At 42.4% G+C, this 26,547-nt stretch overlaps 1 protein-coding gene and 1 long non-coding RNA gene across 4 annotated transcripts; one reads left to right on the forward strand and one right to left on the reverse strand.

The window, feature by feature from the left end:
* The first annotated feature begins 2,067 nt into the window (after window positions 1-2,067).
* On the forward strand, window positions 2,068-25,475 carry LOC125742910 (voltage-dependent calcium channel gamma-1 subunit-like). Its single transcript, XM_049015357.1, has 4 exons — window positions 2,068-2,510; window positions 16,994-17,068; window positions 21,666-21,803; window positions 23,442-25,475. The coding sequence occupies exons 1-4, from the start codon at window positions 2,270-2,272 to the stop codon at window positions 23,672-23,674; spliced, it is 687 nt and encodes a 228-aa protein (XP_048871314.1). The 5' UTR covers window positions 2,068-2,269; the 3' UTR covers window positions 23,675-25,475.
* LOC125742913 (uncharacterized) lies at window positions 3,574-6,809 on the reverse strand. Of its 3 annotated transcripts, XR_007398227.1 has the most exons (4): window positions 5,924-6,809; window positions 5,222-5,244; window positions 4,570-4,740; window positions 3,574-4,359 (listed from the first exon to the last, which is right to left on the reverse strand). It is a non-coding gene; the product is annotated as an uncharacterized LOC125742913 (long non-coding RNA). The 3 variants fall into 3 exon arrangements; XR_007398228.1 differs by lacking the exon at window positions 5,222-5,244; XR_007398226.1 differs by having other exon boundaries at window positions 4,570-5,244.
* Window positions 25,476-26,547: the final 1,072 nt, after the last annotated feature.

The following is a 26,547-nucleotide window of genomic DNA, read 5'->3' on the forward strand; positions in this document are numbered from 1 at the left end:
GACAGGGTCACGGCATTGGGAGGCAGATACGTGGCTGGCTCAGAATGTTAGGCACACATGCTAAAGCTGCTGAGGTCACTGGCACAGAAGAATGAGTATTGTGGAGGGAGTGAACCCTTCTGAGAGCATGACGATGACAGTCAGACTCAGTGAGCAAATAGTGAGCTTGCAGCCCAGATTTTACCCAAATAGATGCAATTATCCCAGACTCTTTGAACCCAAGAGCCAGGCCTGTGTATGAAACCATGCACTATATAACACTGATAAAGTGTTATTAGTGTGTGATTAAGTACTGTGAAATGTAGCACACTTCAGTAAGAGGGGGTGGTTTTTAATATTGAGCTTGGATAAGGGTCATGATTCCAGATTGTTGAGCTCCTGTTCGGTGGTCACTATGTCTGATGCATTTGTATGATTCCTTGCCCACCAGCCATGAAAAAAACGATCGTGACTGAGGAGTGTCAGCCTCCATACAGAAACATCTATAGCAGAGCTGCGCATCTGTCAGTCTGTCGGTGATGATGGCACAGGTTCACTGTTTATCTCCGTCTGGCGAATGGAGGGTGCGCTCGCAAGCCGTGGAGGTTCACCGCCTTCCAGTGCTGAACTTAAAGCCGCCACAGATCTTCCCGTCTCTGTTTCTGAAGGTGAGAAGGCCGCAAGGAGATTTTCACGGGAATAAATGGGTCAGAGGCATGAGAAAAATGGGACAGTCCTGACGGTTTACAGCAGCCGACAGGGGCACCGGGGGATTTTATGAGAAGACGGAAAGGCGGCAGATTAGAAGAGCAAGGGACTCCAAGGGTCTGTACCAGCCCTTTTTTGACGTGGATGAAACATCCCAGATATGTTTACATGTGTAAACATGTATGAGATTGGATTAAAGGCTGAAAATATTATGTTTGAAAGCTACAGCTATTTGCACCTCCGCTCTAATTCCTGAGAAATTAAATAATATCAAAATTATCACCATCAGCTTCTGGGTTCCCAAGATCAAGACTTTTTCTTCCATCCGTCTATTGATTCAACTTCCAAGTGCTTATCCTGGTCAGGCTCACAGGAGGCCTGTAGCCTATTCCAGGCAGCATAGGGCACAAGGCTGGGGTACACCCTGTATGGGATGCCAGTCCATCACAGAGAAAAACCGCAGCCACCCATCTATCCATCCACCTATCCATCCATTTTCCCTACTCACTTCTCCAATTCAAGTTTGTGGGGGTCTCAAATGATTTAAAGAAAATTCATGTCCTGAAGTCCTAATGTAAAAGTGAAATGTTTTCATTAGCGAAGGTAGGTTAATATGTTATTAGATACACAAACGTCTCCAGGAAAGCGGCAGTTAACCTGCGTGTCAGGAGAAAGACAGTGACTGTTTATTTCTCTTTATAAATAGTTTACCATCAGATTTAACAGCTAGTTGTCCTGCTCTAAACATGAAGTGAAGTTCAACTAGACAGAAGAAAGCAACATAAGTATTAAATGATTTTATGTAATAAAAACTGGGCTGAATGAACTAATTCTGTGCACATGAATATCCAAGACTTTATGCATTTGTTGCTTTTGTATATTTATTCTGACAACAGTATTTTCCAGTATTTACAAGTGAGCTGGCTCATTGACGTCCTGCAAGGGGGAGACATCTTATGTAAACCCCAGCCCCGCTAATTGCCAAAAGTATCATGTAAGTTTCTACACTGGAATGAGCAGTGCAGCATTACTACAGATTACCTTGGTGTAGCAGATAATTATATTAATACAAATCACGCTAAAAACAAAAAGGAAATCCTCACAAGAATAGTAACATTACCGAACAATATTGGGGGGATTTTCTTTTCTCAATTTATTGAGTTCTGGGAATCCTTGACAGATGCACGCCCACCTAGCTGTAACATGATAAGTGGGCAGCCTTATAGCTTGACTCACTGGGAACATTAATAGAAACACCACCCCTCCCCATACCCAACCAGTTTGGACAGTGTGTATGGTCATCAACTTTCCTGATATACCTCAACAGCTGTAGTCTAAACCATAGCCTTCGTTGCTCAATGCAAAATGGGGAGGGGAAGAGAGAGAGAGAGAAAGAGAGAGAGAGAAAAAACTAGGTCGCTGTTATCTTGGCCTTTTTTCAAACTAGAGACGGAGATTTCTGGAGAGCAAGCTGGAGTGAGGAGACGTTGGGTGAGCTCTGGTCATTGAGTAGAATACTCAAGCTGCAAAGCCTCAACATCCGGGAACTTCAGGGTTGCAAGCAAAATAACTCACACGGACCATGCTTGAGAACAAGAAGGCCAAGGTGAGGTTCACCTTCTTTGTCATCCTGGTGGGTATCTCAGCCATGTTCATCGCTGTGGTGACAGATCACTGGGCGGTGATGAGCCCGGAAGTCAAGCAGCTCAACGACACCTGCGAGGCAGCCCACTTTGGGCTTTGGAGGCTCTGCAAGAAGACCATCTATATTGAGGAGGAGGAGGCCATTGGCAAGGGCTGTGGCCCCATCAGCTTGCCTGGAGGTAAGAGCACCTCCAATACATGATGCTTGAGAACAACCCCTGTGCTTCTTCCCTTTCAGGTACTGGTAGTGGTCTGGAAGGAAACTCTTTAGAATGTGCTACTCCAGTCTTATTAAAGAGCTGTTGATCAGTATAAGAAATGCAGCATGTGTTTCTTTGCAGCAGTGAGACATTGGGAGTATTTGGAGGGGAGAAGAACTCTGTGGTGGATCTAGCAATGTCTTAATGTTTCGTTTAGTGCCTCACCAACCAACCCCTTTCTAAAAGTAAAGCAGATGAAGCAAAATATAAAAGTGTGACCAACTGTGGACAGTAGTTTAACTTGTTTTTGTAACAATATATGCAATTATTTGTTTATGCTTTGGTATATTTACATTTAAACCATTTCATACATATATATATGTATGTATGTGTGTGTGTGTGTGTGCGTGGAGTTGAATATATTGCCAATGAACAGTTTTGTGACAGTGTTGCCTAGGTTAATTGTAATTAGGTTGGTTTTTTAAGTTTTAGCATTTTCCAGTTCGACAAATAGACTTTTAGCAAGTGCATCCTATTAACTTCGAAGAATTCCCAAAGCAGCAGTTTGAACGGGGCTATGCCCTGTCTTAACACCTTAAAATAAACTGCATAATAACTGCGGTTGCCAGAGAGGAGTTAAACGCAAACCAGGCTCAGCTCAAGTTTTAGAGTTTTAAGAAAATATGAGAAGGAGAAACACCGAAACAGAAGTCAAACTCAGTAACTTATCTTTTTCAAGGGAACGCGAATAGATGGCAGTGCTGTCATTTTGACAGATTATCTTGGTGAATCTCACACAGCACAAAACAGACTCTCTTATTTGACAGCTAAACACAATGCATAGTACGCTGGACAATCTGTCTCATACCACAGTGTTTCCCAATCCGGTCCTCGGCAACCCCAGAAGGTCCATATTTCTGCTCCCTCTCAGCTCCCTGCCAGACAGTCCACACTGGAAGCTGGAAGGCAGGAACAACTTGGACTATTTGGGGGTCCCTGAGTACCAGGTTGGGAAACACTGGCATAGAAGACATGTGGAATCCTCTTTGTGCGTCCTGTTTCAGGAGCCCCTCAGGTTAAACAGGGCTATGTAACATGTTGGGGGCTGAAGGTCGAAAAGACACCAAAACACCTGCTGGGGGAGGTTAACACTTTAAAACATTCAGACTCTCCAGTGCGGCAGCTGTAAGCCACAACGTGACTGAGACCTGCTCCCACTCACGAATAAGATGCCTCAAACAGCCACCACCTGGCAGTACAGTAAATAATATCTTAAATAATTAGAATAACAGGCAACAGTTGCGCATGCCAACGATGACGAAACACCTCGGGATTGTACAACATTTATGAATTTTCTGTTGTTTATTCTGGGGAAAGAAGGAATACATTTTAATTCTATTTATTTATTTGGCAGAGAGTTTTGTCCAAAGAGGCGATCCAATCAGTCAAGAGGGAATGGGGAATGAAAAGAGAACGAGAGCTGGAGTTCAGTAGAAGGATCAAGGCAGGAATTTTGTAGATGCTGAAAGAATGATCGGGCTCTTGGGACTGAAGGGAACGACCACATTTGTAAACAGTTGTTCTCTAGTGCATGTTGCGCAAAGCCTCGTGGGCGCAGTCCTCTGTGGCGTCTTGCTCAGCCTCGACTCCGGGGAGGAACTCTTCTGATTTCCAGAATCCCAGAGCCCCACCTTCGAGTGTGTGAAGCTTCACTTCCACATACAACTGGGGCTTCCACCAAGTTCTATTTGCGGCCCATATTTCAATATTAAAATGCCGCAAGGGTGCATACGCAAATTTTTGTTTTCAATACTTGTAGTAAGATTTCCTTCAAAACAAGAGCCAGAAATAGTGACTGGTCTAGGTATAGAATTTTAATGGAAACACTGAAATTAGCAACATTTTCTTTGTGCCATAATCATGCGGGATGGTTCTTTAAAAACAAGCATTTTATTTCCGGGGAGCCTAAATGACATGATTCAGTTAATATCAAGAAAATACAATTTACAGCTTTACTCAACGAAGAGAACATACTCACTTATTGATGTCCTTTGAAAGAGACGGACCCTTTCCCACTAAGAACACAGAGCTTATATGGCTGAAGAAGCACCATGCGCGTGAGATGTTATGAGATGGATGAACGCCAGGATGTAAATAAACTTTGAAGAGATCCATGTTGCACGGCAGAGGCCGTCTTGGCGCCTCAACTCTATTTAGAGAGAAACAAGGTTTACGGTGGGCCTAATATTAACTATGCCCTGTTTATTCATCAATAAATCTATGTTTTCCAATGTTTTCACCCAGAAAAAGACCAAAACACCATCCAGGAATGTGTCACTGAAATAGAAACCTCTCCTTCTGTAACAATATACTTTCAAAAAATCAGTTGAGAACACAGACAGATTAGCGAGTATAAATCCAGGAAGCATTTGTTGCAGAACAGCTGAAAATGGCAGCCATCTGTGGCCAAGAAAAGCAAAGGTTGGATAGGCTACGGTCTCAGTTTCAAACTACGCATTCCTGAATTCAGACCTGGAAACATCTAGCATGGCACTAACGCTTTCAGATTGTCACGCTCACGCAAGAAATCTTATGGCAAATCTATATCATTCCATCACGGATGGATGGATGGATAGATAGATAGATAGTATGAGTATAACGGTACACAAAAATCATGGTTTGATACGTACCTTGGTTTTGAAGTCACGGCTTGCTACATTTTTGGTACAGGAGGGGTGTAAGAAACAAAACAAAAATTGCTTTTTTATTTATTTATTTCTTTAAACGGTGCTTTACTGAACAAAGTATGACTGTCTTTTTTAAATTAAAAAGTCTCTGTCAATACTGCTGCAACCTACTAATGAGCAAACACAAATAAAATTTAACTGAATTAATGACAAACTACAACTTAAAAGTAAATCACAATAAATATTCTGTCAAATAAATACAAATAAAATAAATATCTATTAAGGTGCACATATTGAAAATTAACTGAACCTGATCTGTACTGTAGCAGCTTTCAGCCTCGTATTCGAACTTTGCAACACAAATATTGTCTCAAAAAATGCAAAGCATAACAAAATAAATATCAACTGTGGTGCAGCATTTTTAAAAATACCTGTGCTGCACCTGTATCCACATTAACAGCATTCAGTTTCAGATTAGGACGTACGCGCGTATGCATAGTGGTTCGGTTTCATCCGCCCCTTTCCGAATGTCGCTCGGGGGACAAACACAAACACACAAAGGTCCCGCATTTGCTGCATCCGTTCGGTATATATGTGTATGTACCGAATATGTATGTACCGTATGTACCGAATATGCGTACCGAACCGAAAAACATGTACCGTAAGACTCCTAATACATACATACATACATACATACATACATACCTTATTCACCAACTCAGGGAAATTCAGGTGTCCAGTAGCTCAAAAACATTGTTTAAAATGATCAAAACCCAGAGAACAAACAATAATAAACAAAATAAGATAGTAAAATAGTACAGATGGGTCAATTGTTAAGTGTCGGAAGCTAGAGTGGTCAGCAAGTCAGGAATCCCTTGTGCTGACAACAGCATAGTGAAATCTCATGGTCATGAGAACGAATGATCTTCTAAAATACTCTGCATACAGAACAGTGAGAGAAGATGACTAGTACATTATAAACCTAAAATTAGCTACAACAGAAGCACTGAGATAGTTTGCAAACCCTACAGACTATTTGCAAGGTAATAAAACTGTTGCATACCTGTAAATGTGTTTCCTGACTTGTCTCAAATTGAAAATCTCACTCCAGCCAGCTGAACAAAGTTGGCAACCCTGTCTGGAAATCTATGATTCTATGAGACTGCCTACGTGCGTACGGGATGTTCCGCAGACTGAAAGAGTTATTTGATGATCTGCTGGGTCTCTGCATCCTTGCTTACATGGACGACGAAAACCGTGAGCAGCCTCACCGAGCTGCATGAGTATAAAGATAGAGCCATATTGTATAAAGAGGGCTGCCATGCGTTTGCGGGTTGGGTGAATAGCCATAAGTGAATGGGGATCTGGAGCATATTTCAATGCAAAATTAACATTGATGTATCTACAGTTCTGGTGTGGGGGGGCTGCTTCTTTATTTGGGGGGGGGGGCAGCTTGGCGAGGACGGGAGTCGCTTGAGGGGAGTGAGGGCGGTGGGTGATTTTGACTTTCTGAGCAAATATACATTTACTGTTCAGGCATTACAGCTGATAAAATTACAAAATGGAACATAACTCAATTTTACATGCCCGCACTGCTATCTGCTGTGAGGAAATCACTTTAATTAGCTTTGCATCCCTAAATCAGGACAAACAGAATGAGCAGGTTCTCTGTCTGCATGAATGCACTGACGGAGATGACTGACTTTCATATTTAATGCAGACCTTCTTTTTAATGCTTTGTAATTTACTATTTATTTTCCCATCTTCTCTGATGTTGAAAAATAAATGTCTGTGTTTGTGATACTTCTAAACCCAAACCAATAAAAGCACTTTAATTCTATCTTCCTGCCCATGGGTTTTATGAAGCTGCTGATTAAACAAACCTGTAAAAGAAACCACTGCAGGTACTAATATGTACACGTACAGTACTGTATATGAAAACGTTTAAAGCTTTTTTATCTGGGTAGTAAGTGTGTATTTGCTCATTACAAAACACAACCTAATATTAAAATACATTGTCGCTGTCCAATGAAAACTATGTCCACTTTTTGACCACTGTGACGTTTTAGTATAGATTGAAAGCACTCAGTCTCCCCTGTCTAATAGTGTTTGGCATCTATTTGCACAATGAAAAGATGTTTTATGAAGTCACCTGTGAAATTAGTACAGTGGCACCTTGGAACACGAACTTATTTCGTTCCAGAAGGCTGGTTTCGATTCAATTTGGTCGAAGTCCAAGTCGAATTTTCCCATAAGAAATAATGTAAATGTATTTAATCTGTTCCAGAACCCCAAATGATTGCCTATTTAAACCTATTTACCTACCTAATTAATGATAAAAAGCATTAACAACCAATATAAAACTAACACAGGTATCCCCCGTTTAATGTCCATTCGCGTCAACGACTGTGGCCTGGAAATGTACAATACTAAATAAATTCTGTTTCAATGCTGGATGGCGATGCTAATGAACTCTTGTTAGCCATATTTTATTTATCGGTACGGATTTTTATGACAATTCGATCAACGGCCAAATCGATTATCGTCCGGTTTTACAGAATGTAATGGGGACGTTAAACGGGGGGTGCCTTGCCTGCAAACACGTGAAATAGCAGATACAAAAAGCAATAAGCATGAAATAAATGTCAATTAATGAGCAATTTACCTGTGGCGTGGTGGGGAGGAGGAAGGATGGAGCGGTCAGTGTCTGGAAGGCGAGGCGCGTCTTGGCCCATCTCGGCCTGTACGAGTTTTAGCGGCTGTTTTATTTTGCCGTGTTCCTAGTTTTCGGAGGAGTTTCGGTTAGATTTTTCTCGACCGACCCCTTCGAGGTGCAGGTGGGTGAAGCTGAACGCCTCTCGACCCAAATTTTGCCTCTCGGCCCAATGGCGGAGTTACAAGATTTCAGTCGAAAAAAATCGACAGACCCGTTCGACGTCCGAGGTGGTCCAGTTGAGAGGCGTTTGAGTTCCAGGGTTCTACTGTCTTTTTAACAACTTAACGTTGATAGCTAGCCTATTAACATTGCAAATATAAAGTGAAAGTGAAATTAGTTTGTATTTTTGTTGACAGGGACATATTTGCCTCGCTGACAACAATCCACGTAAGTCCATTTAAAACATTAAATCACTGCTGGCTGTGTAAATATGGTTTCTACTTCTATTTGTGGTGCTACGGGTGCATCACATTGTTTTAGGTTTATTTTGTACGGCAGTTTCTGAGAAAATGTGTTTTTTCCCACTGTCCTGAAATAGTAGATTTTTTTTATTGGTCAGTAATGATATACAAATGAGCGCTAACACAATAAAGAAGTAAAAAGGAATTTCTTTTGTTCTCCAAAAAGTTACTGATATCCTGTTGGATTGCTAGATGAGCATCACTTCAGTTCCCTAACATCTCCTCAGGGGACCCCCAATCATTCCATGTATTTGTTAAATTTCATCACCAGTTCACTTAATTAATTAACTTAATTGGTTAAACTTGATGAGGTACTGATTAGCCATACAAGGCATTTTAATGGCACAACTGGGTGTAACAAACAAAATAATTATAGTTTTTCACCAATATGAAGATCTTTTAAACCAGTGTTTTCTAATGCAGTCCTCGGGGACCCAGAGACAGTCTGCGGTCTTGGGGAGCAAAAATGTGGACTGTCTGGGAGGGAGGAAATCCGTGGACCGTCTGTAGGTCCACGAGGACCGGGTTGGGAAACACAGATTCTTGCACAGTACTGAACATGATTAAATGTATATAAACCCAAAGGATAGTCGTTTGTACTGCCCGTTCACTTTCAGCTATCCTGGAACAGAGATGTGGACCCTGGGCCTTGAGCCAGGCAATTGATAGCGCCACCTGTGCAGTCCACACATAGTTGCAGCCCTCACTCGACACCATTCATTCACAGGACAAACCATTACAGGCCCCAGGGGAATCTAGGCCGGCCGCCCAGGCTTTGCCCGTGTAGGGTGGGGGGGTTCAGACAGAGCTCCTTAGAAGCAGACCGGCGTCCTTCACGCTGCATACCAATGATCAGTCGCTCCTGATAGACTGGCGCGAGCTCTGCGTTTTCCCACTCCGTGTTTGTTTGTGGATCAAAAGCAGATTTTTTTGGTGCCGTTCCCGGCAGATCATGCCGCAGACTCACAAGTTTGCCTGTAGCATAAATATAAAACATAAGCAGCCAATGGAAGGCACTTACCCAAGGTATATGCGATGCAGCAGCTATTTACAGTCATTAATGACTGCTACCAGAGACAACTAACCTAACCAGCAGGAGGCCTCAACCAGAGTTCAGCTCATGTACACAGAACATGGCAGCTGTTCAGTTTTCTTCACACCATGGAAGACTGTATATTAATAAAATGACCCAGATATCTCTATTCTGACTGGGTTTCCTGCTTTAGCAACCCTCTCTTTTCACCTTGACCCAGAATCTCACGATTATTTTGTGTTTAGATGAAAGGATCGTATGCTTCCCAGTCCTGGACACATACCATTGTGACCCCCTGCATCCCTGCCGGTGCCCGGAAGCTGGGAGTTTGTAGATGTGTGAGGCTGCTGGAGTCTGGAGCATAAATCCTGGCTTGACAAACTGTGCATGTGAGGGGGAGCAGAGTGGAACCCGTTAACGAGGCCTGCGCCGTAACGATGTCCGCCTGCCGACAGCGGCGGCAGCGACAGTGACCGTTTCTTTGGCAGGGTGTCATGGCCATGTCCGCGCTGGTACCGCAGTCGGTAATGCCAAATTAAATGGCCGGCGAAAGCTCCCCCTGTCGGCCCTTTCATGCGCTTCGCATCTGTGGTGAAGTCCATCATGTTTGTTCCCTGTAGGGGCACAGAGAAGGCCGGCCACGGGGGTCGCTATGCTGCTCTGTAAACCTCACCCCCCTCGCCGATAGATCAGTCACCTGTCAGAGGCACGGAGGCTGGATGGTTAAGCACGGGGCCAGTTACTAACATGCCAATATAAGGGATTTTCCCTGCAGGAAGACCTGCATCTCCTTCTAAGCTGCTGGTCGGACCATGCAAAGCCCCCCTGAACAGATTCAAGACTCAGAGTTTTATTGTCAAATACATACAAGAACAGTGAACAATGTACCGTGAAATTCTTACTTAGATGGTTTTTCCACACACTACAGACAAATTAACAGAGCAGTGCAGCGTTACAATACTAAGATACAATACTACCTACAAAATACTACCTACTTTGAGATATCTAACAACATATATCTTGCGACGTATAATACAGTAATCAACATGAGGTAGTAAAGCAATACGTGCCAGAGCAAAGTAGCAATATGAAATGACACAGTGGCATACAGAGAATGCTGCAGCAGTTTTACAGAAGTAGTAATAAATTAAAAGTGACAAGGCAAAGTGATGAGTGTGGATCAGCACATAAGATAAGAACAGCGAAACAAGATTCTTTCAAGGCATACATCCATCCATCCATCCATTTTCAAAACTGCTTATACTACTGGGTCGTGGAGGGTCCGGAGCCTATCTCGGAAGCAATGGGCATGAGGCAGGGAACAACCCAGGATGGGGGGCCAGCCCATCGCAGGGCACACTCATACACCATTCACTCTCACATGCACTCCTACAGGCAATTTAGCAACTCCAATTAGCTTCAGCATGTTTTTGGACTGTGGGGGGAAACCGGAGTACCCGGTGGAAACCCCACGACGACATGGGGAGAACATGCAAAATCCACACACATGTGACCCAGGCGGAGACTCGAACCCGAGTCCCAGAGGTGTGAGGCAACAGTGCTAACCACTGCACCACCATGCCGCCCCTCAAGGCATACAACTTAATTTAAAAAATGTTTGGTCCTGTTTTCATTTCAAATACATAATGATGATGTTTCATTATGCACCACAAGAATTCTGCTATTTAACCAAGTGGGGAACCTTCTGCCCTGAGAGAAGACACACAGCCCAGCATAAGACTCCATCCTCTGTGGCTAATTCTGTTTCATTAGTATTATGTGCCAAAGCCAACACATTCAACTGAACCAAAATACCATTTTGTCTATTTCCGGAGCTGGCTATTCGGCTGCGGACATTTGATGTAGCATCTTGTTCAGTGGTACCACGGCAGGCACCTTTCTCATACAGCAGGTTACTAGGTCTCATTACATTACCAGCTGATAATAAAATAAACACTTGCGGAGCTCTTAACTGCTGTGCTAGGAACCTGGATGGGACACCAGTCTATCAGGAGCGAATACACACAGCGAATACACACACACACACGTTTATATTCATGTCTTTGTGGGGACTGTTGATTCATTTCTATGGGAGAAACCCTAATTCCAACAATGATAACCGCAAGTCTTACCCAGGTCTAACCTAAATCATAAGTAACCATATGAAATGCAAGACTTTTGGAATTTTTAGTTTTTTGATTGCAGTCACAGATTTTTAAAAAACTGAGTTTCCCTTTGCTGGGACTGAAAAAGGGGGGGTTCACACACGCAGGGACGCAGCACGCACATGCATACACACAGTAAGGGCAAAATAGACCAATGTACCTATCTGCGTATCTTTGTGATATTTTCATTATATAAATAGTGAATACATCAGGCTATTTGTACCTCCAGTACCTGCACTAATAGTGTCTGCACATCACCACCAAGAGCAGTGATCGTGACTGACAGCAGCTGCTCATGCATCTATAAATAAATAGTTCAAGAAGAGGAGAAAGCTTTGTGGCGGGGGAGGGAGAGGGTCCTTCAATTAGGAAACAGAAAAATCAACAAGGCAGGCAGTGCACATGTATAATTGACATTATCTCGGGGCCACGCCTCCCAAAGATGGTCCGCCAAAACGATAACCACCCGATTGGTCAGCTGACAAGCACCCTCACTTCTCTACACAACAGCAAAGGGGCTGGTTTCCATGCCCTGTTGAGGTCATTGTTGTGCCTGTGAGAGACCCGTGGAGTCAGAGCTAGTTCACACATTAGCTCACTGAGTAAATAAATAGAGAGGCTTCCAGATCCCCTTGCTGCGTGATATCTGAAGCACGCCCGGATTCTTGCAATAATGCAGTGACATACATTACTCATTTGCCTCTTTGCATATACCCTGCCCTTTTACAACAGTCCAAGTCTCAAAAAATAACACCTAGCTTGCAAGACTCGTAAATCTATTCCTGTCTCTCAAAGCCATATGACACCGAACAAATGTCTGGTAGCAATGAAACAGTCACCGATGACACAAATACACAGCTATTCAGACCTAAACTGGATGAATTTGATAGGTGCACATCCTAATAAGCGATCAAGGCACCCAGCAAACAGGCTCTTATTTAATGTGTATCCACTGTAAACATATATATTCATCATAAGGTGGACATTATTACATTAACAGGATTTTGAGTAAATGATCTGCGTAGATACAAGAGTAATTGCATTATTGTTGCTTATATGTGGGTGAAAATGTATGTGAGAGAAATGTTTAACACCTGTATAGCTAGATTAACTAAATATAAAATAGATAAGCCCACTTGAAGCTCTTCAAATTCCTTAGGTTTTACTAAGGGATCCATGTATCAGTAGGAGAAAATATTTTGAGCCTGTTGTAAACGGATATATACAATAACTGTAATCATCTACTGTAATATTTATACACACACACACACACACAAACTCTGGAAACCTTATGTCAAACCTCTTTCTGCCACCTACCTGGGCTTTAACCTGATAAATCACAAAGGCACTGGTTGCTAAGAAACCTCTGCTATCATATTACTGACAGGATGGATTCTCATCCCCGAGTCACAAGCAGCTCCGCAGTCTATGCTAAAAAAGCATTTTAAAAAGCCGGCATCTGCTCAGGCAGCTTTGGCATTATGCCTTGTATCTGTCAGTGTAATTAATCCAACGGTCTAACATACAGGAGCCAAACAAGTTGTAACCTTCTGACATTGTTGTACAGAATTCAAGCAAAGTTTGGTTTTATTTGGGGGAGATTAAACTTCATTAGGCTACGTTTTCCACTGGTCAGTTAATGGCAGAAATCAGCTCAGTACCTTTGAATAAATGTGGTATAAATTTTGTATTTTTGCTACCGTTCTATTTAAAGTCAATTTTAAATAATTCGAAAGCATAATATTTGACCAGTCAACTGTGTGTCTAAGGTCTTATGTTGATATTCACTTTGTTATTCCATAACTGTGAGTTTTCTTCAGTGATATTCCAAGCCATCAGTTCAGTTTTTGGTGGGACCAAATAACATCACTACCAATTTCAGCACAGTCCATTCTCTACCACTATTCCATTATTACTAAAGTGCAAGAAAGTCAAATATTCAATATTTTTAAAGCAAGCAAGAGCTTAAAAATGTATAAAGCATGTTCAATGTCCTTTTTCAGTGACTGACCACATTAGTTTCTCCAAAGGTATTTAGAGATGAGAAAGAAGTGGGCAAATTTAAAAAAAGACATGAATGATGAAACCTACGGAGCCCCTGAAGGAACCTGTGCAAAGAAATAAAATGAGAATGTGAAAGTGTCGTGCACACGTGAAATTATTTCATGCGCATGCAAAAGTAAGAGCATTTTACCCTCTTGCACAGGTCCCTCCAGGGGCTCCGTATTAACCAATAATCATCATCATTTCATTTACTTAATACAATGCACTCAATCGGTAAGGTTAGTCGTAGTAATAGCAACAACAACAATAATAATTGCAATAATAATTGATATAATAATAATTGTTGTAGTGAGCAAGCAAAATGGGAAAAGGTCAGACATCAGGATTTTACATTAATCTGTTAAAACTACACCTCCCTGGTGTTATAGAACGCAGAATTATATCAGTGATCCAGGTCACTCTGCGTAAAACTGGAAGACATCTCCTTAGTGATGTAAAGCTCTAAAACCCCATTGGTCAGTGTTGGCTGTACTGTGCTGTGTACTGTTTACCTCCATACTGTCATGAAATTAAACTTTGTTTTCTTGATTTCTGTCTTGGTACTACTGCCATGGATTACTATCCATCCATCCATCCATCCATTTTTCAAACCGCTTATCCTTCTGGGTCATGGGGGGTCCGGAGCCTATCCCAGAAGCTATGGGCACATGGCAGGAACAACCCAGGACAGGGGGCCAGCTCATCACAGGGCACACTCACACTCCTACAGTTAATTTAGTAACTCCAATCAGCATGTCTTTGGACCATGGGGGGAAACTGGAGGAAACCCCACAACGACATGGGGAGAACATGCAAACTCCACACACATGTAACCCAGGCGGAGACTCGAACCCGGGTCCCAGAGGTGTGAGGCAACCACCATGCCAGTGTTATCATTATAATTTTAGTGTAAATATCGACAATGTGCATTAAGTTTTGGTTTCTCTACCCCTTTTTTCCATTATGTGTTAAAATGGTTGTTCTGAATGTTCTGAGAATACAGGATTGCAACGTGGAAATTGGTTGAATTGTTTGGGTGCTGTATTCCTAAAGTAATGAATTAATAAGTACATATTAACATAACTGGCATCTCTGAATGGTCTATACTGCAGCGTAAGTGCCCTGAGATGGAATAGCACCCCATCCAGGATGTTCCCCAACCCTGTGACCCTGTGCTGCCTGGGATAGGCTCCAGGCCCCACTGTGACCCTGTGCTGCCTTAGTGATTGTCAGATGAATGGACAGACATATTGTTGCATATTGCTATATCATGAATATTTTAAACGACCACTTTTTTGACAACCCATAATCCACATGTGTTTAATAAATATTTTGACACTCTGTCTTCGTACCCAAGGGCTGCATGTTATGCAAAACCTGCTGTTGTATTTGCGTGAGTCAGCGCTTAGCAACGCGATCGAGCACCTCTTGAACCATGACTTATCATTCCATACAGTCCTACAGCCATTTCAGTAGAAGCAGTCGCATTTCAAGTCTCATGAAGCACAAATGAAGGAATGCTGAGTTGCTGTTTCTTTGGCAGACGCGCTGTACAAAGGGAGCCCCATGCGTCAGTGCAAACCGGAAATCCCCATTTATACACAGCACTTGAAAAGAATTGTATTTTTCACATCAAGTTTAGTTCTGTTTTGTGCATAATAGTAGCATACAGAAAGTGCCTCGGAGTGACACCACAGCACTGGCTTCTGGTTACTGATGTGTAATAAAAACACGTCAAGTTACTGCCTCTATTATTTAACTCAAACCACTTGAAGGAGCACTTACTGTATGTTTAGCAGGTTCACTATGAAATTAGGCCAGATTTGAGTCAGCCCTGCAGAATAAATTCGACTCTGATCCATGCCAAAGGACTGAGGTTTACAAGCTCTGTTATGCGATGAAAAAATATCCTCAAATTGTTTTTTAATAAATTTTGGACCTGGAAAGGGCTGAATGAACTGCAACTCCAGCAGAACACAATCAGATCCATATCATCTGAGTATGCGGTAAGATCATCTAAGAGATACCATTTACCAAAAATCCCTCAGAGAGTAAGACGTAAAATCATCTTCACAGTCGCAAGGGACTCTAAAATGGCGGGGATTTTCCAGGATCCTCTCACCTAAGCTGAGGTCACCATTAATGACTCTGAAGATCAGAGAGACACTAAACAGCGGGATATGTGGGAGCGTAGCAATTTTGGAAGCATTGCTTGCTAAAAAAGAAACACGAGAGTGGTTTCCAATTACACCAAAGTCCACCTGTGTGATCATCAGGGGTTCAGAAATAAAGCTCTTTTGAAAGATGAGTCAAAAAACACACCTCACCCCCATAGTGGGAAATTGTACCAGTGCTCTAGTCTGGCGATAGTGTCTGGACAAATTGCTGTTATTGAAGGAACAGTGAGCTGCTCTGTGCCAGAGAATCATACATAAGAAGGTCAGGTCAGCCATCTGCGAGCTGAGGCTGATATTGAGCCCAGTTCTGAGCAAGGCTGACCAGAAACACACTGGCAAGTCTGTATTAAAATGACAGAGACATAGGAATATCAGAGAGCTGGGACTGATAATGATATTGGCTCTGTTGGTAGCATTGTAGCCTCACACTTGCAGGTTGTGGATTCGAATCCTGCCTCCCCTCTGTATGTAAGGAGTCTGCACGTTCTCCTCATACCAGGAGGGTTTCCTCCTGCAGTCCAAAAGCATGCAGTTGCTAGTTGGCATCTCTATATTGTCCACGGAGTGTGTGCAGTGGTGGGTAATTCAGGTCCTAAGAGTCCAGCCCAGGATTTTAGTTCAACCAATCAGTTGAGTATAAAGAGTCACAGTCACAGAGTATTCAACTGGTTGGTTTAAACAAAATCTTGGTCTGGACTTTTCCTCTGTGGAGCTGAACTACCCACCTCTGAGTGTGTGTGTGCCTTGTGATGTACTGGCCAATCCCATGCAATATAAGGCACAAGGCTGGGGTTCACCCTGCATAGGATAGCAGTCCATCACAGGGCACACACAGAGTTAGTCTGAGTCTTTGGTCTGCAGAAGGCACGGAAAGAACAAAGAACTTCCACACAGAGACCACAAGGGATTTGATCTTTCATCAATTGATATTTCATAAATGGCACAATTTTACAAGAAAACGATATAGAAAGACCTTTTCTTACACAGATTAGCAGCAGTGCACTTTTGGTATAACATTTTGCCGCCTTCTACCACGCATGGAGTTCATGAGCTTTACTTGGAAAGTACAAATCCATATGCAAGTAACTTGTCTGTCATGGTCCTATTTGGGTATGTCAGCAAATTCTTTTTTAAAAGATCATATATCAAGACATAATCTTTTCCACCATCTTCCCCACAGAACGGAACTGTTCATACTTCAAACATTTCACTCCTGGGGAAGATGCGGAGGTTTTTGAAGTTAAGACTCAGAAAGGTAGGTGATGTATTCCAGCTTAACAAATGATACTCTCACACATTGCATGTACTATACACTGCAAGCTGGTCATTTGACAGAACTTCCTACTTTATCATCACATCTGAAAAAGATATCTTACCCGGTGTTAAATATATTTCTTGGACTAGTATCAATGAATGCCACTAATTTACACAGGCTGGAAACTTGTCTTACAAATTACCTCAGTGACATTTGTGCAGATTGCTTCAGTGCCTGCCTGTCATCCTATTTATTAAATGACAGGAAAATGAACTCTAACTGAATTCATCCTAGTCTTCAGCATTATTAACAATTATTAACATTATTAAGTGTTAGTATTTCAAGTATATAGCCTTTATGATACAGAACCAAACTGCTACAGAACCAAACGCTATGTGTCACTGAAGTGTTTCCTCCCGTACTTGGTCCTCATCACACACTGCGTAAACTTATCATACAATTTTCCTAACTTTAATAAAAAACCAAATGGTGTAACTATTTAATTTTAACAACTTAATCCTCGGGGCCAAAACTATTTGAAAAGATACTGGAAAATTTGTAGTCATTTTTTCCACCATCACAATTATTCATAATGATAATTTAGTTTATCAAAACTGGGGAAATCAAAGCGACTGTGATTAGTCAGTTGTTATTTTAATGGGCAGAATCTTCAAAATATAAAAAAGCAATTTGGTGAACCGTATTTCAATAAAATAGAATTAAGATGTTAGCCGTACCCATGACGACTAGCTTTGGGATGCTTCCATAAAGGTTTCTGTTTCGGCTTCAGCCATACGATCCTCCCGTGGGAGAGCCGGGCTGTGGGTGGGATTATCCAGCGTTCTTAATCAATGACTAACCTACTTCCCACTCCAGAATTAGTTTATTCCCACCGGTCTAAAGCACACTGATCCCACTGTCCATAACGTCTGAAGCCTCCTGTCTACAGTGATCCCATTAGCGTCCGTGACAACAAAGTACTGCCTTTTCAAGACATAAAATTCTATCATTGTTTATTTCCTGTTGCCTATGAACATGCTCACCCTCCTTAGATATGAGCAGAGAATTTGACTGATATAAAAATCACCAAGGTATAGAGTATTGCAGCAGCAGCGAGGTAGTATCGAGGCTTTGAGGGGGGGCAGGCCGGTCACATGGTCTCCGTCGGCGTGCCCCCTGAGACTCACAGCACCTGTCCATTTGCTGGAAGTGCACGGCAGAGGGCTCAAGGAGAGCAGCCTTCATCTCTCACATGCACGGTAACAGCTGACTAAATTGGAACAGGAATAATTTATGTGGGGCCTGTGGGGACGCTGACAGTTGCCGACATGGTAAGCTCATTATTTGCAAAGTCACTAGTGCCCTGTCAGGAGCTCAGAACAATCTGAGGATGTTCTGCCCTGGATACACATCCCATAATATGATACGGGCAAATTATGCCCCTAACATAATAGACACCAAGCCAATCAAGGTATAGCGGACTCACAGAGGTTCCTTCATTCCTTCCTGACATTACATATGTATCCATGACTTTATTGAAGGTCTCATTCATCAGCTGGACATTGTCATTCATCTTAAATGAGCCAGCAGTCGTCCTTTGAAGAAATTCAAAATGAATTAAAAAAAGGCCTTTTTTTCTTTAAAGACATGCCTGTGGAATCAATTCAGCGCCACGGTGGCTCAGAATAATCTAAATACATTAGCTTCAGCTTCCCGTGAAATAAAATTAACCACAAACAGCTCTGAGGCTTGTATATGAAGTCATAATTATACATGTCTATCACGAAAGCACAGAGCTGGCAGACGGACCCTCACAAACACACTTCTTTGTCGTCACCTGCCTAGAAGCTAGTAGAGATCCTGGAGTGCAAATTCAACATGTACCATGCGCTTACATGACCACTGAGACAACCACACAGAAGGTACAGGAGCTTAGTGAAGAAAAATAAAGAAGACAATACTATTTCAGAAAGCCCACCTTTTTTACACACGTAAACAAAGTGAGTGACGTGAACTATACAGTGAAATATACAGTTGATGACATAAGCGAGGGGCGGCATGGTGGTGCAGTGGTTAACACTGTTGCCTCACACTTCTGGGACCCAGGTTCGTGTCTCTGCCTGGGTTACATTTGTGTGGAGTTTGCATGTTCTCCCCATGTCATCGTGGGGTTTCCCCCCACAGTCCAAAAACATGCTGAGGCTAATTGGACTTGCTAAATTGTCCGTAGAAATGCGTGTGAGAGTGACTGGTGTGTGAGTGTGCCCTGTGATGGGCTGGCCCCCCATCCAGGGTTGTTCCCTGCCTCGTGCCCATTACTTCCAGGATAGGCTCCGGACCACCCAAGACCCAGTAGGATAAGCGGTTTGGAAAATGAATGGATGGATGGATGACATAAGTAAGTGCTAGTCAATTTGGCCAGAAACATCTGCCAAGCAACAAAATAATGTTAAAGTAAGCAGATGGAGCATCTTCTACTTAATTAGCAATGGATGAAGGCAAGTTCCTTCTTGAGCCATTTATTTAGCATCCCATGTGGGTTTTCAAAAACATACCAATCAATGAAGTCTTTCCATTTCCTGCTTCCTGTTTGCCCTCTTTATCCAATCAATTTTTTTCAAATTCAAACAGGTAAACACAATGGTCTCTCTAGAGATTTTGGGCCCCCCCACTCAGACCAATCCAATTATGCTAGGTCAACTTATGCATAAATCTTAAAGAGCAGATTCTAAAAAATATTGATATTGAAATATACAGATAATATAGGTCAGTAAATTGAACACTTTCTACTTAAGTAATCTTTCATTCATGCAACTGTAATAACCTATCAACAGGAGTGTATGGCCCTGACATAATGAATATTGCAAGTCCGATTCCCCATATCAGTCAAAGCGGAACCCCTGAAAGGGAGTAGCCCTTACCCCTGCGGGGGGGGGGGGGGGGGGGGGGGGGTGGGGGCTCTCCCGCCTTCTCTCATCGCTGTTCAAAGCTTTAGTCGCGATACCGATGCTCACTTCTCCCCCTCATAACCGCCGTCAGAGCTACATCGCGGAGTGAACCCTCGCCCACTCAGCGGAGGACAAAAGCTCACGCCCCGTCACAGATTAAAGTGGCACCTTAGCCATGCTGGGGTGAGGAGATGCTCTCACGGATGCTTATAGCCGCATCCTTTGAAGCACCCAGCCGCTTTATCCTCTGCTGTTTCTGTCCTCCACAGACTGATTTATTTATTTTTTTCTCCACACGCCAGTGCAGTTTAATATAGATACCGAAGACCTCAGGTGATCTATGTGGCAAAGGACTGCATTGAAAGTAAATGGCTGAACTTTCCTCTGCATCCTCTATAGGCGTACATGTCACTTCACGGAATATATGGTCGTGTAACTTATAAATGAGTAAGGAACACGAAACATGAAAGGAATCTATTTTTGTTAGGGATAATTCTAATGTTTTCTTCAGACCACACGTCACTTCCCATTCAGCATGGGACAACTGCATCGGCATCTTCCACTGCGTTGTCACCTTCTGACCTGCCATTCTGATGCCGGACATTTGACCGATAGGCAAGGAAATCGGATATCTAAAGGATAACAATGGCCTGCTGTTCCATAATATGAAGAAAAAGAAAATACAGATATATGTATATATTGTTTTTCAAATTAAAAATCAAAAAATTTTATACTTCAGTGTAAAATGTAAAATATATTAGATAAACATATCAGATAAAACACATCCATAAGTGGAACAGGGGATTTCAGTACAAACATTCAGCAAGAACAGAGCTTCTAGCCATGACTACTTTTGGACCAATCAGATCAATTGCTCCGTCTTCTATAGCTGAGCTGCCCTCTCTGATGCTCTCTGTCTTCTGTGAAATGATTCAATGTATCAACGTAGGGGACTGTCTGCCAGATTCGCGTTTTAATTAGAAGCCATCAGTCCTCCCTTCAGCAGAAACGAGTCTGATTAACACAGCATTTGCAATTCTGATGAATTACACATCTCAATTAAAAGAATAATAATAATAATAATAATAATTATTATTATTATTATTATTGTTATGGGGCGGCATGGTGGTGCAGTGGTTAGCACTGTTGCCTCACACCTCTGGGACCCGGGTTCGAGTCTCCGCCTGGGTTACAAGTGTGTGGAGTTTGCATGTTCTCCCCATGTTGTCGTGGGGTTTCCTCCGGGTACTCCGGTTTCCCCCCAAAGTCCAAAAACATGCTGAGGCTAATTGGAATTGCTAAATTGCCTGTAGGTGTGCATGTGAGAGTGACTGGTGTGTGAGTGTGCCCTGTGATGGGCTGGCCCCCCATCCAGGGTTGTTCCCTGCCTCGTGCCCATTGCACAGATTATCAAAAAACAGGAATTGCCGCTCCAGTTTCAGTTGCTATTTCAGTGGCATAAACAAACAGGCATCATTCAATCATTTAGAGGGTTGGGGGTCTGATTTATTTTTGTTTTTGAAAAAGCAGGAAGCACTGCAGCCGACATGCTGGAGGGATCTCCAGATGAAGATGTGCTTAATATGCAAACCTCGCGGCTGCCGGACACACTGGAGAAAGGCGTCTCATCACTCTGACTCTCTTTCCAGAATACAACATCTCAGCAGCAGCCATTGCCATCTTCAGCTTGGCGTTCATGATCTTGGGCACACTCTGCCTCTTGTGTGCCTTTGGGAAGGGCAAAGACTACCTGCTGAAACCTGCTGGCATGTTCTTCACCTTTGCAGGTAGGACGGGAAGTCAGAACGGGTGTGGTTTGGTGTGTGTGTATGTGTGTGTGTGTGTGTGTGTGTGTGTGTGTGTTTAGCTCGAATATGTTTAACTTCCTTTCCTATACTTCATCATGGCATATTGTGGACATTAATGCATAATCCAAGGATGTCATGTACTCAGTTCAAAGCCCATAGACCTCAATGACACAAGTTGAAAAACATCAGTTCCAGAATTTCCAGTTTGTCACTCTATTTGTCTATCAGAAACTGTCTTCTCTAAAACTGAACTGTAAAGGGTAAGTCATGGTGATGAGTAGCTCAGCAAGGTATGAATCATGTGCATCTGTGCTTATATCCAGATGGATGTGGGTTCAATTTCTATCTACAGTAGAGTAATCATATGAGTGTTGGGCCCAGGATCATGGCCCTTAACCCTCACTGCTCTAGGGCTGCTAGCTGATCTTGCTCTGTGACGCCAAGCTTTCCTCACTCATACATTAATTTGGACAAAGTTACCCAAGAAATATAAGAAAATACTACTTAGAAGAAGGTTACAAATTCTGAAATATAAAACATGACAGAGCTGGGAGGGACTTCAAAACAAAAATCCCTATAAAAATGATCCGATATGAAATGAAGAATGAAGCAGCAGATGACGGAGGCCGTCATTTGTTTAATGATTATTGTTTTGGAGCAATGATAGGAAAGAGATAAGGATCGTCTTAATGCTGATAGGCAGTTCATTAGACAGAAGGAGATGGCGGAGAGACTGGGATCTCAACACTGAAGAACAATGACATGCCAGTTGAGTGTGGTCTCAGGGGATAGCATTGATTATAGCAAGAAATGACTTAAACATTAATGAAAGGAACATTGAATGCCTTCTTACAAATGAGTTTATAAATGAATACAGTGGTGGTAATCAGCCTTTACTGCAATGGTGTGATACACAGAGGGTATTAATGGGTAGCATGGCAGCATCGTGAGAAGTACTGTGGCTTCAGGGTTGTGTGTGGCTTTGACATACCCTTCACTATGTTGTCCTCCTGCAGTCCAAAAACAGAAAGTCAGCAGCTCCGTATTTCCCATGGCATATAAATATTTGCACTCCGACGGACTTGCATCCTGTGCAAGGTGTTCACCATTAGCCTGTACCGAATAAGTTCTTATGAAAGATACAACACAACCATGCTCATGTGAGTTCGACTTGCACAAAAATGTTCTGAGCAGAATGAATAGTGATTGATTGGGAGAGGTAACCAATCAGATTGAGGAGGTGGGTCAAAGCAACTAGAGGGAAGAGTACCAATCAATCAGATGTCTTGGTCCAACCTCCTCTACAGTCTGATTGGTTATCCGACTGAACCAATCATGTTTTCTTCTCCCCTCAGAATATTTTTAAGTAAAACACACACGAGCCAAAACCATGTGCAAGTCTGCTTACTAAAAGCTTTCATACAGTTGTCTTTTGAACAATATTCTTCATTTATATGAAATTTATTTATTTGAAACCATTATTCTTGACTAGCCAAAGTAGTCTTTGACATTGTATGGCTGTTTAACTCAAATGATTAAACTTGGACACATTACTAATTATAATTTTTAATTTATATCTTATTTCACATTATAATAACCAGTATTGTTCACATACAGGTGTTTGCGTAATCATCTCGGTGGAAGTGATGCGGCAATCCGTGAAAAGGATGATCGAGAGTGAGGACACCATCTGGATTGAGTATTATTACTCATGGTCCTTTGCCTGCGCCTGCGCAGCCTTCGTCCTGCTCTTCCTCAGTGGAATAGCCCTGCTCGTCATCTCTATGCCTCAAATACCCCGTAACCCCTGGGAAACCTGCATGGACGCAGAACCAGAGGCCGTCGAGTAAAGACCTCAAGGCGGACAAACGAGGCGCTCAAGTCAGGCTATTTAAGACAGGATTTCTGAAAGTGTGAGTAAAGATTTTCAGAAGTATGACTTGTCAAGATATATTTTTTCGACGACTTTGTACTTTAAACCACCAACTGAAGCTTAAAGTTCAATTTCAGTGTTTCCTTTTTTTTAATATATAAGCAGTTTTTATGCTTGAAGAGTGCTTTGCTCTGCTGCAGTATAATTGAATATTAAAAATTTTTTTATATTTCTTAGCAGAACTAATGAGGAATTTTTTACGTAAACAGAAAGTAAAGCTACGTTGGTATAAAAAAAACTGTTAGAAGTTGATGTTGTGATAGTCAAAAACATACTAAAGTCACGGGCCCCGTTATTAGGCTGTGTAGCAATAAAACCTTTACATACAACTGGAAAATACTTAGAATTATTTCCATTGCTTAGAGCACTGGATGAAATTATTTTTGAATATATACTTAAAAGAAATCCTTTAATTAAGCATTAACACACTTTGACACCACAGGCTTTTGGGAGCTAAGAAAGCAAAAGGCTGTTTTTACTCGTGCGCCTGCAATCAGTGTGCAGAATGTTAATGGCCATTTGCCCCGTCTCTCTGAAAAGCTGAATGCTGGACCGCATTCAGGGAGCGCAGGTGTGCACGAAAATGAAGGGAAACTCAGGCGGGATCTAAGTTTATTTTTACAGTAAACAAGCAGATCTTCTTAGACAGGCTAGGGAACCCTGTGCAGTTGTCGATGAAATTTGTCTGATTTATCTAAACGAGGGTACCATTTCCGTATATATAGACTGTCCACGATTTACAACATATGTCACTTAAGACATCTCACACACAGTGCGACCATCCCAGCCTCACATGCATCTCCCAGTCTCATTCTCACACCTAAAAGTCAGTGCGATAGCCCTATTCCAACATATGTACAACCTCTGTGACTGAACAGAAGTCAGTCAAAAGTCAGGGACAGACTAGATCGGCCTGTTTCTGTCGGAGGATACATTAAGGGTCGCTACTAACAGGGCCAACCCGCCCTACAGGCAGCATAGGTGATCGCCTAGGGCACCATTTGATTAGGGGGCGCAATAGAGCAAGCGGGGGGAAAAAAATAATACATGATATGAGTTATTTACACTAATTTTAATATTTTACTTTTGTTGTGAAACAGATGCCAGCTAGCCGGTTAGCAGCCAGACACCATGTGCTACCAAAATGTTTTTCATATAAATGAAATGACAAAATTTGTTTCCTGCTGCTGGGGAGTCTAGCCTGGGGTGCCAAACCACCCAGAGCCGGCCCTGGGGACTAACCTGGCAAAATGCTTAAATTCACTGCACTGAAAAGCACACATGAAGCTTAGCATTTCTTTTTTTTTTTTGTGCTGTTTGAAATTTCATACAACGCCCATTTTATGGCTTTTGTTTTGAAGAACAACATGTTGAATTTGTTCCAGAAAACAACACGGAATGGTTATCATGTATACCTCATTCTTTTTCTTCTTTTAAAACAAGCCCTGTAAAATTCAGCAGTAGCCTGTTTTTTTTTTAATACTCAAAGTTAAATACTGTTATGAGGTTTCAACCAATAGGCCTTATACCATATGAATGTGAAGCATAAGAATGACAGGAAATGTCAGCTTTAAGTCACATTAAGTAGTACGGGTTTGATCAGAGGTAACAGAATTAAAATGGCAGAAAGTGCACATTCTCTCTTTTTATTGTGTTTCTACCATGATGTAATCCTTTGGCAAATGAATTTTAAATAAAAAATAAATATATAAACCGGCTTTGACATAACAGTGTCAATTACCACCCGCTCCTCTGAATGCTGAATCTTAAAACACCCTCAGCACCTTTAGTGACAGGGGTGTTATTTTTGCAAGAAGGGGGCGAAGTGCAAAATGAGATTAAAGTCGAAAGCCAAGGCAGGCTCACGATTTCCCTTCTGAGCCATTCGAGGGGAGCGCTGGATCGCCATCAGCTCTGCCGGCTAACGCCGCCGACCAAGTGTGGCCCGTGTGTGTGTGGGTGGGGGGTTGGGGGGGGGGGTAAATTCACACTGGGGCGTTTGTGGTGGCATCAACCTGAGGAAAACACAGACGAAAGAACGACAGAAATGATCCCATGTCCCCTGCTGCATTACATTTGATAAACAGCACGCTTGATGCAGATAATTCGAGCCGATGCTTCCCTCCCTTGCGGAGAAGCTAATTGCTTATTCCCACTTCATTGCCATGTTCTGGTTAGACAAAGGCACCTGCCTTTGTAGTGTCAATCATACCATAAGGGCAGCAGCCCAGGAACAGGTGAGCACACCACACATGTACTCTCCTATCACCTGGGAAGACGTTCACTCCATGCTCTTCTGCTTTCCCTCTTTTGGTGTACTTGTGACAAACTCTTAGCACCTAATTCAACAAGTCTAAAACAGTGGAATGATGGAGAAACAACCCACCCCTAGCACAAATCTTATGTGGATATTTGATTCTTGCACAGCTAAACATGCAGTGGTTTGCATTGCTGTTGAGGGAAAAAAAAATGATGACCAGATGCTCTTGCCCCACCCCCAATATAATTTAAGTTACATTATGTAAAACGGCTTCTTTAGTCCAATTAGCAATTACAGATGGCGCTCTTTCAATCAGCCTCACATACAAAGGGATCTTGGACTTTCTGGGCAGAGACCCAAACATCCCAATCACACACTGACAGGTTGCGGTCTGGAGGTTCCAGTTTCACTGCATTTCTGGGTCAGTGCCGTGCCAAACAGATACTGCAGACACTTCTGGACCCAGGGACACAACAGCACTGGAGTTCACGTAACAGCCCTGAAAGGCAGGATCACTGCCCAGAGTCCTT

Source organism: Brienomyrus brachyistius, chromosome 5 (assembly GCF_023856365.1).
Source record: "Brienomyrus brachyistius isolate T26 chromosome 5, BBRACH_0.4, whole genome shotgun sequence".
Taxonomy (NCBI): domain Eukaryota; kingdom Metazoa; phylum Chordata; class Actinopteri; order Osteoglossiformes; family Mormyridae; genus Brienomyrus; species Brienomyrus brachyistius.